The sequence below is a fragment of the Python bivittatus genome, unplaced genomic scaffold (genome assembly GCF_059951505.1).
Source record: "Python bivittatus isolate LINGU-HERP-01145 unplaced genomic scaffold, Pbiv_v1 ctg000190_np1212, whole genome shotgun sequence".
Taxonomy (NCBI): Eukaryota; Metazoa; Chordata; class Lepidosauria; order Squamata; family Pythonidae; genus Python; species Python bivittatus.
Genome location: NW_028277042.1, coordinates 18,958,323 through 18,972,992, shown reverse-complemented (window position 1 = coordinate 18,972,992; position 14,670 = coordinate 18,958,323). Strand labels below are relative to the sequence as shown.

General features: G+C 43.1%; 1 protein-coding gene across 1 annotated transcript; it reads left to right on the top strand.

The window, feature by feature from the left end:
- Positions 1-6,763: 6,763 nt before the first annotated feature.
- On the top strand, positions 6,764-14,144 carry HSBP1 (heat shock factor binding protein 1). The gene is made up of 4 exons (XM_088136385.1): positions 6,764-7,126; positions 8,470-8,536; positions 9,439-9,555; positions 14,095-14,144. The coding sequence occupies exons 1-4, from the start codon at positions 7,082-7,084 to the stop codon at positions 14,142-14,144; spliced, it is 279 nt and encodes a 92-aa protein (XP_087992511.1). The 5' UTR covers positions 6,764-7,081.
- Positions 14,145-14,670: the final 526 nt, after the last annotated feature.

Here is a 14,670-nt window from a genome sequence, read left to right as displayed (position 1 = left end):
ATAACAATTCATTCTTAGTTCTGTTTTGGAAGCAGGATTTCATCACTTAAAGACTGGCCTTCCTTAAAATGTTGTGGAAAGTTCTCCATGAGGGAAGCATCAGGCAAGGGTGTTTTCCTGGGTGTTAGTCTCAGAAAACTGGCTAGGTCACATCACTTCCCTTGACCACTGAGGAAACAAAGGTCCATGTCCAAGGGGGTCTTTCCAGTCCCAAGATGAACCATACAGGAAGGTGGTGAGACATGGCTGACCATCAGTATCTCAAACAGCTTTTGAAATCACTAATCACCAGTGTGGACTTAAACATCAGTACCGTTGGTCCTACCATTAGTCAACATGAAATGTTCTGGACCAGGACAGGTGGAAAATTGGATTCAGGCCCCACTGATGTTGAGACCATCACCCACAGCAACTACACCTAAAACTCAGGGTTCCCCATAGCCATACGCAACTGTGACCAGCCACACTATATGCATAATGCTTAGGACAGTGTTGTCCAAACTTGGCCACTTTAAGATGAGTGGACTTCAACTCCCCCCATGGCTGGCTGGGGAATTCTGGGAGTTGAAGTCCACTCATCTTAAAGTGGCCAAGTTTGGACAACACTGGCTTAGGAGGTCCTCAGAATGGTATGGGGTAAAGTAAACATGGCATCTGCAGTGGCACAAGATGAGGATGGCTGAAGAAATGAATGAGTGAATCGATGAGAAAAGTGGGGGGAAAGTGGATTTTCCTCCTACCTCAAGTGGAAACGTCTCTTCGGTCACTATAGCACATCACATTAAACTGTGGTTTGTTTAACTAAGGTCTACTAAATAAACAAGAATTGGCTAGTTTACCTAGCACACTATAAACTACAAACAACAGTGGAAAGATTCTCACAATAGTTAGTTGGATGGCTTCAAGTCAGGCTCTGTTCCTGCTGACTGCATGGTCACCATCTCAACCTGTCCTGAATAATAATGTGTAGCTCTTCCATGAACTTTCCAATCATCCCTTTGATCCCTTCCCTCCATGTTATCAATTGTCTCCCGCTTCTGATACTTCCCCCAACTTCAGCAAGCATAATTTTTTTTATGTCCTCATCCATCATCCACTTGCACCACAAGCCCACAGTATGTGAGTTCTGCTAGTTTCTCATAGCCTCAAAGGAACAGCTAACCCTTATTTGATCCAGGACTGACTGATTCCTCTTGAGGTGCATGATGCTCTTAGGAACCATCTTCAACTCCATCCTTTGAATGGCCTTTTTTCTCTCTTGATCTTCTCAATGTCCAGCTTTTGACAGGCATTATGGCTTCTTGTGATGTGTGAATCCAGTCAGAAGCCTTCCTCTTTGTAAATTCTTTGCTACTGGAAAGTTTACCTAATAGTAACTTGCATCCAACTACAGCCTGGCTTAAATCCTTCGTTTTGCAATGTGGTCTAACAGGATGACAATGTTGGCTGGTTCCTTCCTAACTCCTGACTTGCCTGACCTTCAGAGAGGCAAGGAGAAAGCCACAGAATCAGATCTGCAGCAGGAACACAAGAACAAAATCCTATTACGAATGTTAAGCGTAGGGGAGAGACTTTTTGGCAGGGCTAATTGCTGTCAGAGAAGGGAGACAAGAGATTCAGCCTTTAGAATTATTTTGACACATCCCAAAGTTTTCTTACTTTGCAGCCAGCAGTTTTGGGATCAAGAAGTCATTGAAATTCACTTTAAAATGCATTGATTCAGTCGTACCTCTTTAAAAGAAATCTAATTTGGAGCCTACCTCCCATTTTTAGAACAGTAAGAACCACCATCAGATGCCAAACTCTGGATGAAGACATTCATTTGTAATTATTGGACAAAGATAGGCAGATAGACAGGTAGATAAAATTTAACAGGCTGCCCATCTCAACCTAGTGATCCAGGAAGCTAAAAATACATAAAAGCCATGCATTTTCTATATCTCTCTCCCAAATGTATGCTTCGTCTCCTCCATGCAACTTTCCAAAACGATGCGCATTACTGGAGCAAATTTTCAGAGGAGCAGTATTTTAAGAGAAAATTCCCAGGCCCCCCACCCCTCCAGCTGACCCCTTGTGTGTCTTTTTGTGTCATGATCAGCTCCATTCCAACCAAAATCACACCCTTGTGATTGAAAAGAATCTCGTGACAGATTTCGGGTGACTCTTTGCTTCCCACCGCCCCTGACGAACTCATCTGGAAGACTTTCCTTCGCCAAAGAATTTGCCTTCCTTTAATTAGTCTGCGTTCATGCTCCACGTTCTGCTCGATGTCATTAAGCATGAGAAAACTTTCTCCGCTCCAATAACTTTTTGTGACATGCTCTAACCTTGCCATCCATCACCAGGGGGGAGGGAGGATGAAGACAAAGCTATAATGAAGCGAGTAGGACTTCAGTATTCCTTAGTTTTAGCACACTCAGCAGGCCTAGAACAAAAATCCAGTCACTTGGTTTGCAAACCCATTATCCATAGGGCAAGCAAGCTGTTTCCCAGTCTGTTACACATTGCCAATTAATTATTTTTGGCTTTGGTCATGCCCAATCTCTTGCCCCCAACCTTTCCCTCCCCCTTCATTCTGATGCTATATATTCGCGAAAGACCCACGTCCAGATTGTTGTGAGCTGTGCCTATGGATTCGTAATTACATCCCTTTGGTTAATGTTCCTCCAACCATTTCATCTATATTTGAGAGTCTGCATGGAACATCCCTCGGTCTCCAGGCGTGCAGATGGGTTCTGCTCACGCTTTTCCTAACAATCTCCGCCCTTGACTACCCACCCGTAGTAACCAAAGTATTAAAAAGAGAAGAAAAAGCATGTTTATGTTTCTAATTCCAATTCCAAAGTTCTGAATTCCTTCATTTCAAGCAGGAACAGTGTGTGATTTGAATGCCTGCTAGATGGTTGACACCGTGATCCAAAAAAGAAGAAAGAGAGAGGGGGAAAAAATGCAGCAAGGCTTTAGAAGAAATATTTTAAAATGACACACAATACTGAACCAACTCTTAAAATAGCACTCCCCCCCCCCCAATTTCACACACTTTGGGCCATCTTGAACTTTTTGGAACGTTTTCCAGGGTATGCATTGATCCTAAGGTCATCCACCTAGCAATAAAGACCGAGCAAGGCTAGAGGTGGACAATAAATAGAGAAAATAGGTTATAATATATAAATGTAGCATAATTAGAAGTTGCTAACCCTACAAAGAGGTTTGTTCTAAGCTCCAAGCATTCGAATCTGTCTCTTTAAATTGGTTCTTCCAGAAAACATAATTTCACAGCACGGTGCTCACATCAAAGCAAATGGGGAGAAAAAAATATATATATATATAACTGTTCAAAATGCTGGAGGCTATTCTTAATAGATTCCCTTTCTGTCTTGTCTGCAGCAGTTGCTAACGGAAAGCTTCAGCATCAGCTAAAGAAAAAAAGGGTAGGTCTACAGCAAGGCCACGGTACTTAATACCTCAAAGTCATTAGCAAAGTACAGCTTCTCTCGTTTAGAAAAGAAGAATGTAGTTTCCCCTTTGAGTTGCTCTTGGGGAACAAATAGCCAAGCTCCTTCCTTCGACGTGGGCACAGTTGGAAACGACCTCAGATACCTGATTCAGAAAGGAGTAAGTCTGCTGGACTCTGTGAACGTTTTCGCATCCGCGTACAGTACACATTTCGCTTGACTGCGGAATGGACCCATTTTCTGGGTCTGCATTACCCAGCGAATCCCTGAACTCTCCAGTTGGACCGAGTGGGCCAGTACATGAAGTCACGTGTGTGAAAACAAGCGTGATCCGCTGTGCAAACGGCACCCTCCCAGCCTTCATCTGATCGGATGAAGCACGTTGTGTGAACACAGCTGTTTTTCTTCAGGGTGCCCTTTGATACTCAAGCCAACAGCAAAGCTTCAAAGTCTCCGGCTGCCGCAGCCCCTTTTAGCCAATTAATTAAAGCGATAAAATGATAAAATAAGAAATGAACTATTGAATGTCATGTCACTCCAGGTTAATTCCTTCTTGGGTAATTTTTAAAAAAAGAACAGGAAGGGGGTAACATTGAACCGACACATTGTCCCCCCCACCCCATCTTTTCTTGTTTTTGACACTGCAGCACACTTGGAAGTCATACATATGGATGACGTGCCTTGCTCAAATGTCTTAAATGAACACAGCAAAGCGAGGTGGCATTTGAAGGAACTAGTGTGTGAATGTATTAGCTGGTGATCTAACGCAATGTATTATCTTTTTTATGTTTGGTTTTATAACTTTTAACTGTATTCATGTTTTTTAGTATGTTGTAAGCCGCCCAGAGTCCCCATTGTGGGGAGATGGGCAGGGACAAATTAAAATAATAATAATAATAATAATAATAATAATAATAATAATAATAATGTGCTTTGTCCTTTATCATGTTCTGCAGAGCCCTCGCTACTAGGGAAGTGATAATATAACATCTGCAGAGTGCAGGTAATGGCTGTTTTCTACCTGCAACCCTTAAAAACCCCTCTATGAAAGCCTTCCCTCCATCTTCCGATACCTCGCTCTAGCACAGATTAAACAAAACAGTTTCTGGAGCGTGCTAAACCTTGTTAGAAAACGACTGGCTTCACCCTTTGTCCAAGCCATGGTTTTCTTGGCCATGGTTTAGTAAATAAACCACAGTTGGCTCGGTTCACCCACACTTGTCCAAAAGTCACGGCCTACAGATCAGTACAGCCGACCCCAAGCCAGAATGAAAGAAACCACAATAGTTAGAGCAGTACGAGAAGTTAGGGTGAATTCAAAGGAAGGTGACAAAGAACTTAACGCTTTTCTTAGTGTTGGCACTACAGTGCAAAACTTGCAAGATTTGAAGGAGGTTGTGCTGCTGTTTCGAACTGAAAGGAATATTGTCCCAGTGGGCTTCTTTATGTGAATTTGGATCATTCCCAAAATTTGAACGGGATGCAATTTTTGACCAATTGTTTCTCTGGTTTATTACTTCCCAGATGAAGTAATGGGGAAACAACGCACATAACAGTTTCAAAGCAAAGAGAAGTTTTCTTTGAGCAGAACGCCACGCCGAAGGAAGTGGAAATATTGGAAAACAAGAAGCGGTTACGTTTTAACATTTTACATGGTTTCTTCAACAAACGGCTACAGGGAGGGTCTTAGTGAAGGGTGTTAGAATCCACGCAATTGTTTTCGCCGCTGCCAACGTTTCTGGTCAAATGCCCAGGCTCAAATTACCATTATCTTTGCATATCATTATACAAGGACTTAGCTCTCTTGAGAAGTCCAGAATGCTGCGGAAGGTGGAAGGAAAGAGAAGACGAGGACGACCAGCAGCAAGGTGGAGGGACTCGGTTATGGTGGCGATGGGGGCACCGTTGGGAGACTTGGAAGACCAGGCTGAGGAGGAATCGTCCCGGAGAAAATCTATCTATGTGGTTGCTAAGGGTTGACACTAATTGGATGGCATTCCAATAATGATTGCACCTATCTGTCCATCTATCAATCAATCAATCAATCAATCAATCATCTATTTATATTTCTTAAAGTGTGGTCCTAGGCCCCCAAGACCCACTCAGGGGTCCACGAAATCAAAATGATTTGCCAGCCGATGTTGAAAAATAATACAATACTAAAATCCCATCAAACAATTGTGAGAAGCAGGAGTGGTGGCAGAGGAGCGGACTTTAATTTTTAATACAGTAAATATCGATAAATATCAGCCGAGCAAACAAAAGCTCCTGGGGGCCTCCCATAATTTTTGAAAGTGGGAAGGGGTCCCGAGAGAAAAAAAGGTGAAGAAACAGAGTATATGGAGCGGCGTTATGCCAGTCTCCGCGTAATCCTTTCCCCGAATTCTTCCACTGCGATGGTTGCTTCTCGAGTCCATTTTTGGCCTCAAAACACACAACAGAATGATGTGTTTAAACTCTGTGTGACGTAGTCTAATAAACACAGGCGGCTCTCTACACAAAGTTTATTTTTACGAGCTGAGCTTCAAAGTATCCCTCAGACTGGAAGCGTCATCGGCTGAATTAGTGCCTCTCCACAAACATATTAATCCACCCAGACTTGTATGCAGCTACAACCATAGAAGTTTATTATTATTTTTATCCTGCCTTTTATTTATATACACACACACACACATATATAATTAAAAGTGGATAAAATATAATTTTATATAACCATAGAATTTTTTTATCATCATCATCATCATCATCATCATCATCCTGCCTTTTATTTACACACACACACACATGATTAAAAGTGGATAAAATCTAATTTTTTATAGATAGATAGATAGATTGATTGAGTGCCTTTATATATTTAAATTTATTGCCAAATTAGTTCAACCAGGCAATCTCTTTGATATGCAGAACTGCAGTCTCAAGGAGGGTTATAGCCCAGAAGGGAAAATGTTTTGGACTACAAATCCCATAATCCCACTATTAGTCCATGTTGGCTGAGGCTGATGGGAGCTGTAGTCCAAAGCAAGTGATCTGCGGGGATCTCTGAGGGAACAGGATCAAAATGATGGCCTGTTCTCCCGGCAGGACAGGATGGTCATTGTAGTCCAACATGCCCCCCCTTTGCCGGCTTGATGGGATTCCTGAAGGAGCGAACGGCCTTCTTGATGCCGTCTGTCCAAATCGGAACTACATTTCCCAGAATGCTCCTGTAACTTACTTCCTAGTCATGTGACAACATCGCTGAACTGTCAAGTACTGGCCGTCGCAGTACTGAAAGGACACTTCCGGTCTCTGGGCACGGGCAGTAGAGATGCCACGGCTAGAGCGCCATCGCCGCTTCGTTGAAGGCGGAGCTCCTCGTTGGAATTACAGCTCACATCATTCCCAGGCAACGCGGCCTGGTGTTCAGGTCTTTATGCCTCCCCGGTTAATGAGGAAAGCTTAAGTGCCTGCGAGTGCCCCCGAGCAGGAAGCACTTCATTTCCCACAATACCACTTTCGCGCCTCGCTCTCGCGAGACTTGGCGAGAGGTCGCAGGCGGGCCAGTGTTCTCGCGGAGAAGGCCAGAAGCGCCTGGGAGTCGGGCCTGGACGGGCGACGGGGAGGCGCGGCAGCCACAGCGGACCGACATGGCGGAGACGGACCCCAAGACCGTTCAGGATCTCACCACTGTGGTGAGCGGCCTTTGCGGGGGCGGAGGAGCGGCCCGCCCGGTCGACGGCGTTGCCGCGGAGCCTGGGGGAGGGCTGTTGGGGTTGCTATGGAGACGGGGAAGGGAGGTGGCAGCGTTACTAGGGAGGCGGGCGGGGCGGTTGGGGTTGCTGTGGAGATGGTGGGAGTCGATGCGCTTCGGGGGCGGGCGGTCCAGGTTGCCATGGAGACGGAGGGGGCTCCCTGGGCGCTGCTGGTCAAAGAGGCAGATTTAGACATCCGTGCAGGGCCCGGGGGCCGCGTTCACACGACCAACTCGGGTTAAGAGCAACCTGGGTTAATGGGGGAGGGGCTTAACCCCACCTTTGCAATGGATCCTGCGAACCCGGGGTGGGTGTGCTGTGGGAATACGGCCCCTGTCTTTCTCCAAGCTTATCCTGCACCGGGGGGCGGGGTAAGGTGGTTTAAAATGATATTTTGCCCCAGAGTTTGTGCAAAGTCTCTCATCTGCAAGGGAAGCCATTGGCGCTGGAACCAGTTAGACCCAGTTTGCCCAGTTGCATCCAGTCAGGGGTGCTGGGCTGCGCAGTGGGTCCTTGATGTTTGTCTTCAGTGTTGCCCACGTCCTGTGATGCCTCCCCCCATTTCGGAATAATGTCTTGGCACCGAGAGGTTTAAATAGGGCTTATTTAAATATGTATTTAAATACTGGCCTATGCTGAATGATAAATAAGTAACTGGAAACAGAATCGGATCCGTACTGAACCAAGACAAAAGATCCTCTGAATATTACCTTATTGCAAAGCTCTTTGTATGCTTACTGTTATTATTAATTCAATTTCTTATAGCCCCCCACTCCGGAAGGCATTTATCTCTCCTGTCCCTCCCTCCTGCTTGCTCGCCTTGGGCGCCTGGAGCAGGTCGGAATCAGGTTCAGCATCTGGCCTTTGCGGCCCCTTTGCAGAAAAAGAAACTTCCATCTCGTTACATCTCATGTAATGATGCTGCTGCTCCTAAATCCATTGAGTGGCTTTAGGGTAGCTTTGAGGAATTGTCTTAAACACACAGGCACCCCAGAAAAGCCACAACAATGTTGTATGGGTCATGAAGACATTTCACAAACAATGCAGGATGTAAATTAAATTATTGGCGTGGTTTTTGTGATGACATTGCTTCCCCCTGCCCCTAGATGGCCAGGCCCAAATCATTACCATGCTAACTTTTATAACATTACTTTTAATGTATTATAACCCACATTCATGAAGCTTTTGCTTTTGGAAACGGGGGAGGCAAATATTTCTCTAATGGGGTTTTGTAATCTGGGTTTAAGTGGTATTCTCATTTAAAATAAAATTTTTCTTATCAGGTGCAGACTCTCCTGCAGCAAATGCAGGACAAGTTCCAAACCATGTCTGATCAAATAATTGGTAGGAATATCCTTTGAGTATGGAAGTAATGAAGAGTTCTGTAATGCAAAGAAGCAGTGAACCTAAGATTTCCCGAAATGGTTTGGTTGTGCTAGACCTCCATATATGGGAAGAATCCACTGAAGAAAAGCCTCACATACATGTGACAATTAAATGGGAATCATGTCATATTGTGCCTCTGCTCCCCTGATAGGGGGATGCTGTGACTATCGTAATTGTGAGCTGGTTGCCGAGCACCCGAATCGCAGTTGTGATGATGGGGATGCTGCGACGGGCTGCAGTTTTGAGGACTGGTCATAAATCTCTATTTTCAGCACCGTTGTAAGTTTGGTCGCTGAATGAGTGGTTGGTAAGCAAGGACTACCTGTATAAGTAATTTCGTTCAGTCTCTGAGGTCATAGGAAAGGAATGTAATTTTCCAACCTGATGCTTTTCCAAAATATTTGGGCTTCCATGCCTATTCTCAAGATATCTGGAGGGTATCAGGGAAGCTGGCTTGTACTGTAATTCTGGTCCGTCTTGATCCTTGTCAGCAGTGCAAGTGGTAGATGGACTACCAGGAGTTCTCCAGGACCTTTGGCAGAGAAAGAATTTTCCCAACATTGGTTTCTGAGATCCTTTTACTTGGGCCTAAGGCTTTTAATGCAAGTGGTCTCTTGCTAAGCATTCCCCATTCGATATTCAACATTTAACATTTACACAGCATTCCACCAATTTCTCTTGCAGAGAATGACATTTATGACATTTGCAGTTGCCTTTTAATCCATTATATCAAACCATTATTTATCCCATTTAGAGCTGCTGAAGAGTTCCTGTTGCATATTAAAAGGACCTCAAACTATTTAGGGTCAGAAGGTGGTTCCATTAACCTGCATTTCTCTAGGGGGTTTTGCTTAACTCAGATTCACTTGATGACATGAGCTGCCGCATCGACGACCTGGAGAAGAACATAGCAGATCTCATGACCCAGGCCGGAGTGGAGGAGCTGGAAGGAGAAAACAAGGTGGCTGCTACCAAGACTTCAAGTGAGCTTTACTCTGACATGATTCAATGTGCCTGCAGGTTAAATTGGGCGGAATGGCTGTCAGCTGGTGGGTTGGGATCATAAATAGGCCGTAGGCCTGCATGTGATGCAGTATTAGTTTGTTTTATTTATTTGCTTATAAGAGGAGGGAAAAGTAGATAGTTGCACCTGCTTAAAGGTAAAAAAAAAAAAAAGGTTTAGAAGTATCAAGATGAACTGAACTTTCACCCACGGCCTCCTGCCCCACTCCCCAGTCCAGCCGGTATAACACCCTTTTTGGTTGGAACAGGGGACACTTGTCCACCAAGTAGTTTAGATGCTGTTCCAGCAGGTCTGGCTTTTTAAGTGTCTGGATGAGCTAAATGCCTTGTAGAATTGCTTAAGAGGCAAAGTATAAGAAACGTCGTGATGCTTCTTGAAGTCCATTGGTTGGAAGGCTAGAAGGAAAGACCTCTTTATAGGGGAGGAATTGTCACACGAAGTGGCATGATGTATCTGCAATAGCCGTATTGATAGGAGCACTTAATAATAAAAACCACAAAGGTCATACAGTGTACAACTTTTTGAGATGCCTCAATAAATCAAATTAACCTGTATTTGTTTGCAATTAATATTACATCCTAGGCATTTAATAATAATGTAACATAAGGAAAAATACTAATTAGAGTTTGGTGGACAGTTTTAGAAGTGGTCTCAGAGCTGTACCTAAGGCTGGATGAGGGCACAAATTGTGTCTGTACTTCTGAATACCGGGGACTGGTCTAAAGCCATCTGTTTTGCTTATGGCTGAGTGAAGGTGTGAATGTGACTGTCCCAACATGTGACTGGGTTGGCTATTCAGTTCCCTGTATTTTTAGTTAGGAGCATGCAGGATACAACCTTTTAAAATTTCACTTAGGAATGTGACTGGTTCTACTTTCTTTACTGATTGTCCTACTTTTCTCTCAACAGCCTGCCAATAATCTATGATGGTCACAGAAAAGAGACATTTTTACAAGCCTACATGGGTTTCCGGACACCATTTTTGTTTTCTTGTTTCCTTTTTCCAACTACTAGTGTGTAAAAGCATTTTTCTACAGCTGTAGAACTTGCGTTCTTAATGTACCTTGTATAACTAGATTTGGAACAGTTTCTATTCTGACTTCTCGTGCATTGTGAGTTTCACACACTTTTTGGAATTACCATGTTCTGTACTAATTTCAATTATTAAAACATAATTTGATAGCTTGATGGGTCAACTAAAATGTTAATGCTATATAAGTGGACTTTTTGTGAAGTTGGATGTAAAAACATTCCTTTTCCCAGTTGCCTTTTTGTAATTCCTTTTACTGAGTGGGTAAAAAGTGTTGTGCTTTCTATCAGCCTATTTTGTGCACAAGGATGATAATGTGTTCTGAGTCAATGTGCAGATTTGTTACTCTGTTAGTAATAAGTATAAAGCAAGAAATAATCTGCTTTGGAGCTGTAACTCTTCTAAGTTTTCTATTATCGATCTAGGCACTCCTGTGATTTCAGAGAGTGGACAGTTGATATATGGAAGTAAGTTGTGGCTAACACTGGCCTGGAAACAGGATTTTGTTATTGGGAGGTATCCCTTAAGCAAGATACTTGATAGTTCTAATTATAGAGATCAGGTCTTTGGATTTGTTAAAAAATGCACACTTTTTCTGAAGGGTGACCCAGTAGACCTCTGGCCGTGGACTGCCAGTTTGCCTTTACATCTTGTTAGTTGCAAAGTGACTGTTTGGACACATCTAGTGTTGGAGCTGTTAGAATGCTCTAAATGCTACTATGTAAAATCACTGCTGAAAATGTGCATCAGGTTCTGTGGTATACGAGTCAATATCCCTCAGATGGCTTCAGAATTGCTGCAGAGAAAGGCTAGTACTTTAATCCAGAATTTGATGAAATTGTGGCAAGAGTGTCCAGCAACTGAGGGCGATCACCCTGGGGTTGCAGTCCTAAACCTCAGGAATACGTACAGTTTTGGATAAAGGTAAACGTGGGTAACTGTGTAAACATGCTAGAATGCTCTTAAGTTATTCTTATGTGCAGCCTTTTTATGGAAGGGTCTGTGTTTGGAGTATTAAGCTGTTGAGGAAGTTAGAGGACTAGAGCATTGTTGCCTAGCTCCTAAAGCTGCAGAATAAACTTACCACAGCTCAGAAGGAGCTCCTCCTGGGTTTCTTTGTTTCAAAAATAGGTTAGGAAGTACCATGAAAAATGAACGGTGGGTCCTTTGCTCAGTTTTGTAGATCTTGGTAGGGTGGAAAGGGAAATTCCACCTGATTCAGAGCTCTGTTCTTCCCTCCAATTTTGGGTCTTTAGTTCTTTCATGCTCGTGTGTGTGTGTGTGTGTGTGCACACGCATGTGTGTGTGTTCCCTTGCACTGGCAGCAGCTGAACAAAGGAGTTTGCTGTGGAGTGAGCCCAAACCCACAAAAATACAGAAAAGAAATCACGTCCCTCAAGTCCAGCCTGTTCTTTTAACAGGTAATTATGAGTTTGCTGTAAGGAAAATGTGAATAGTAAATTCCCTGGGTTGCATGGGAAAAGGAATAATTGGCAAATACCACGTAACAATTTGGCTTTTAAGAAGGTACTCTACCTGTGTGGATGGGAGCAGCTGTTTCGAAAACAGTCTTATTCCCCCCCCACCCCCCACCCCATTGGAAGATTTCCCTTATTCCACTGAATATTTCTTAATGGAGCAGAAAAGAGAAAGACAGTTCTTTGGTGTTACTAAAATTAGTGGAAATGGTCACATTCAGTCACGGTTGAAAAGCAGCACTTTACCTGTAGTATCCATTTATTTTTTTAAACAATCATGGCACTTGTGATGGTAGTGGTGGGTTGGTAACATCTGAATAATCATTTCTCAACCTGTCAGTGAAGTCATCCTACATTATGTTAAGAAAGCAGAGGGAGATGGTTTAAAATGTATCTTGTCTTGCCAGCCTTAGATCTTTCTGGTCCTGCTATTAACCATGTCTAAATAAAATGCTGAAATGGCACTAAGTATTATCTATATGTAGAATATGTAGTTTGAGCATCTTTTTCGGTTTGTTGGATACATAGTGGTGGTTTGGCAGTAGGTTTTAGGCTGAGAAAATAAAGCACTTTATTTACTGCACGATTAAGTTATATTTCCCTCCGGGTTAATTATTGCAGGCTTTGATGGCTGTAAAAGGGGAATTGACGCATTCAGGAGGGAGGCAGGTCTATCAAAAGTTTAGAGGCACTTAATGCTACTTGCTCTGGACAAACAACAGGAGGATTTTGCTTTTCTCCATCTGCTGCTGAGCTTCCCTGAAGCATCTGGCTGGCTAATGCTGACTCGCAAAGTAGGCTTTCCAGCGAGATACCTTTGGAGGTTTTTTTTGGGGGGGGGGGGTTTGAGAGCATTCCTTTATGTCAATGTATGGCATTGAAATGTATGGCAGTTGTTTGCTATCCTGTTGCAATTAGGGCTCTGTGCAAATAGCCTTGCTAAAAGTTCTGCTGAGAAATTGGAGAGCTTCAATAAAATTGGCCAGGAGGTGAGTCTGGGGGGAGAAGTTCTCCATTTGATTCTTAAGAAGGGGGCTTGGCATTAAAAAGTGACAGTAAACTGGATTGCTTCTTTTCTAAGAGTCAGAAACAGCAGAGTTTTGGTATTCCAGCCACCATGTCATGACCAATTTCAACCTTTTCTTGGAAAACTGGAAGTCTGAATACCGAATTGCTCAAAATAAACTAGTTTGTTCCATCAGACAGTGTTTATAGAGTTACCCAGAATTTTCCCTAACAAGGGGGGGAAAACCATAATCTGCTTTTTCGTCAGCGGAATCTTGAGGCTAAGTTAAAAAGCTGATGCACAGAAAGGTTTATTAATAGTTAAGATACAAGTGTAAAAGCCATACCTGCAATTGAACCTGGATCTCCTTTTTATATCAAACACAGAGGATTTAAAGAATGCTTCTTAAGCCCCAAAATGACCTTCTCAGGTTGTATTATGACAAGTTGAAATATTATAGTGTATTTTAGGTACTTTAGAAATGTACAAAGATTAAGTGCTGCATGAATAGGGATTTGCATTCAAAGGCTGCCCAATTAATCATTTATTTGTTACTAATGGATATTTTGCATATCCCAAGCACTTTATTGCATATGCTGTGCTGCAAAATATGATTTATTCTCTGAACAGAAAAGGTGTTTTCTCCAAAGAAAAGGTGTTAAAAGAGACTTCCCCCCAAGGGTAAAAACCAGCATTGTTCGATCTGTATGGAGCTAGAGTCTTAAGTGTATAGGCTTTTTGTTTGAAAATCATGGGGGCATGGGGGTAGTGGGCCGTAGTTTTTACAATTTTTAGCAAAAAGCCGGTTGTGTGCAGTGGCACACAATGGGTTGTGGCGTCCTAGGGATATAGATTCAGGTTTGTATTTTTTACAAACCTGTACAGATCAGTGAGGATAGAGAATTCATAGCAGAAAGCATGTCACTTCAGCCTCTTCATTTGTCAAATATTCTCACTTTTTTGTTCCTGCTCTCCCATTTCCAGGGCCCCCTCATTCCAGGAAACGCACAGCCTTTGGAATAAAGAGGATGTAGGGCCTATATATTAATGCAACTGTGGAATGTGTTCCTTTTCCCTTCTGCAGGTAGTCCTCACTTAATGACCACAACTGGGACCGGAATTTAGGTTAAGTGATGCGGTCATTAATCGAATCACATGACTGGACCCAATTTTATGACCTTTTTTGCTGTGGTTGTTAAGTGAATCATGTGGTCGTTAAGGGAATCACATGGTTCCCCATTGATTTCGCTTGCCGGAAGCCTGCTGAGAAGGTTGCAAATGGCAATCACATGACCCTGGGACGCTGCAATGGTCGTAAGTGCAAGCTGGTTGCCAAACGCCCAGATTGTGATCACGTGATTGTGAGGGCGCTGTGACTTTGGACACTGGTTGTAAGTCACTTTTTTTAGTGCTGTTGTAACTTCAAATGGTCGCTAAATGAACATTTGTTAAGTGAGGACTACCTATACTGCAGACAGGGCGCAGTATTCCACGTCTAAGGTGGAGCTTTATCCTTTTCAATTTCATTTTTAAATGTCAGCAAGCTAAAGCTTCATTAGC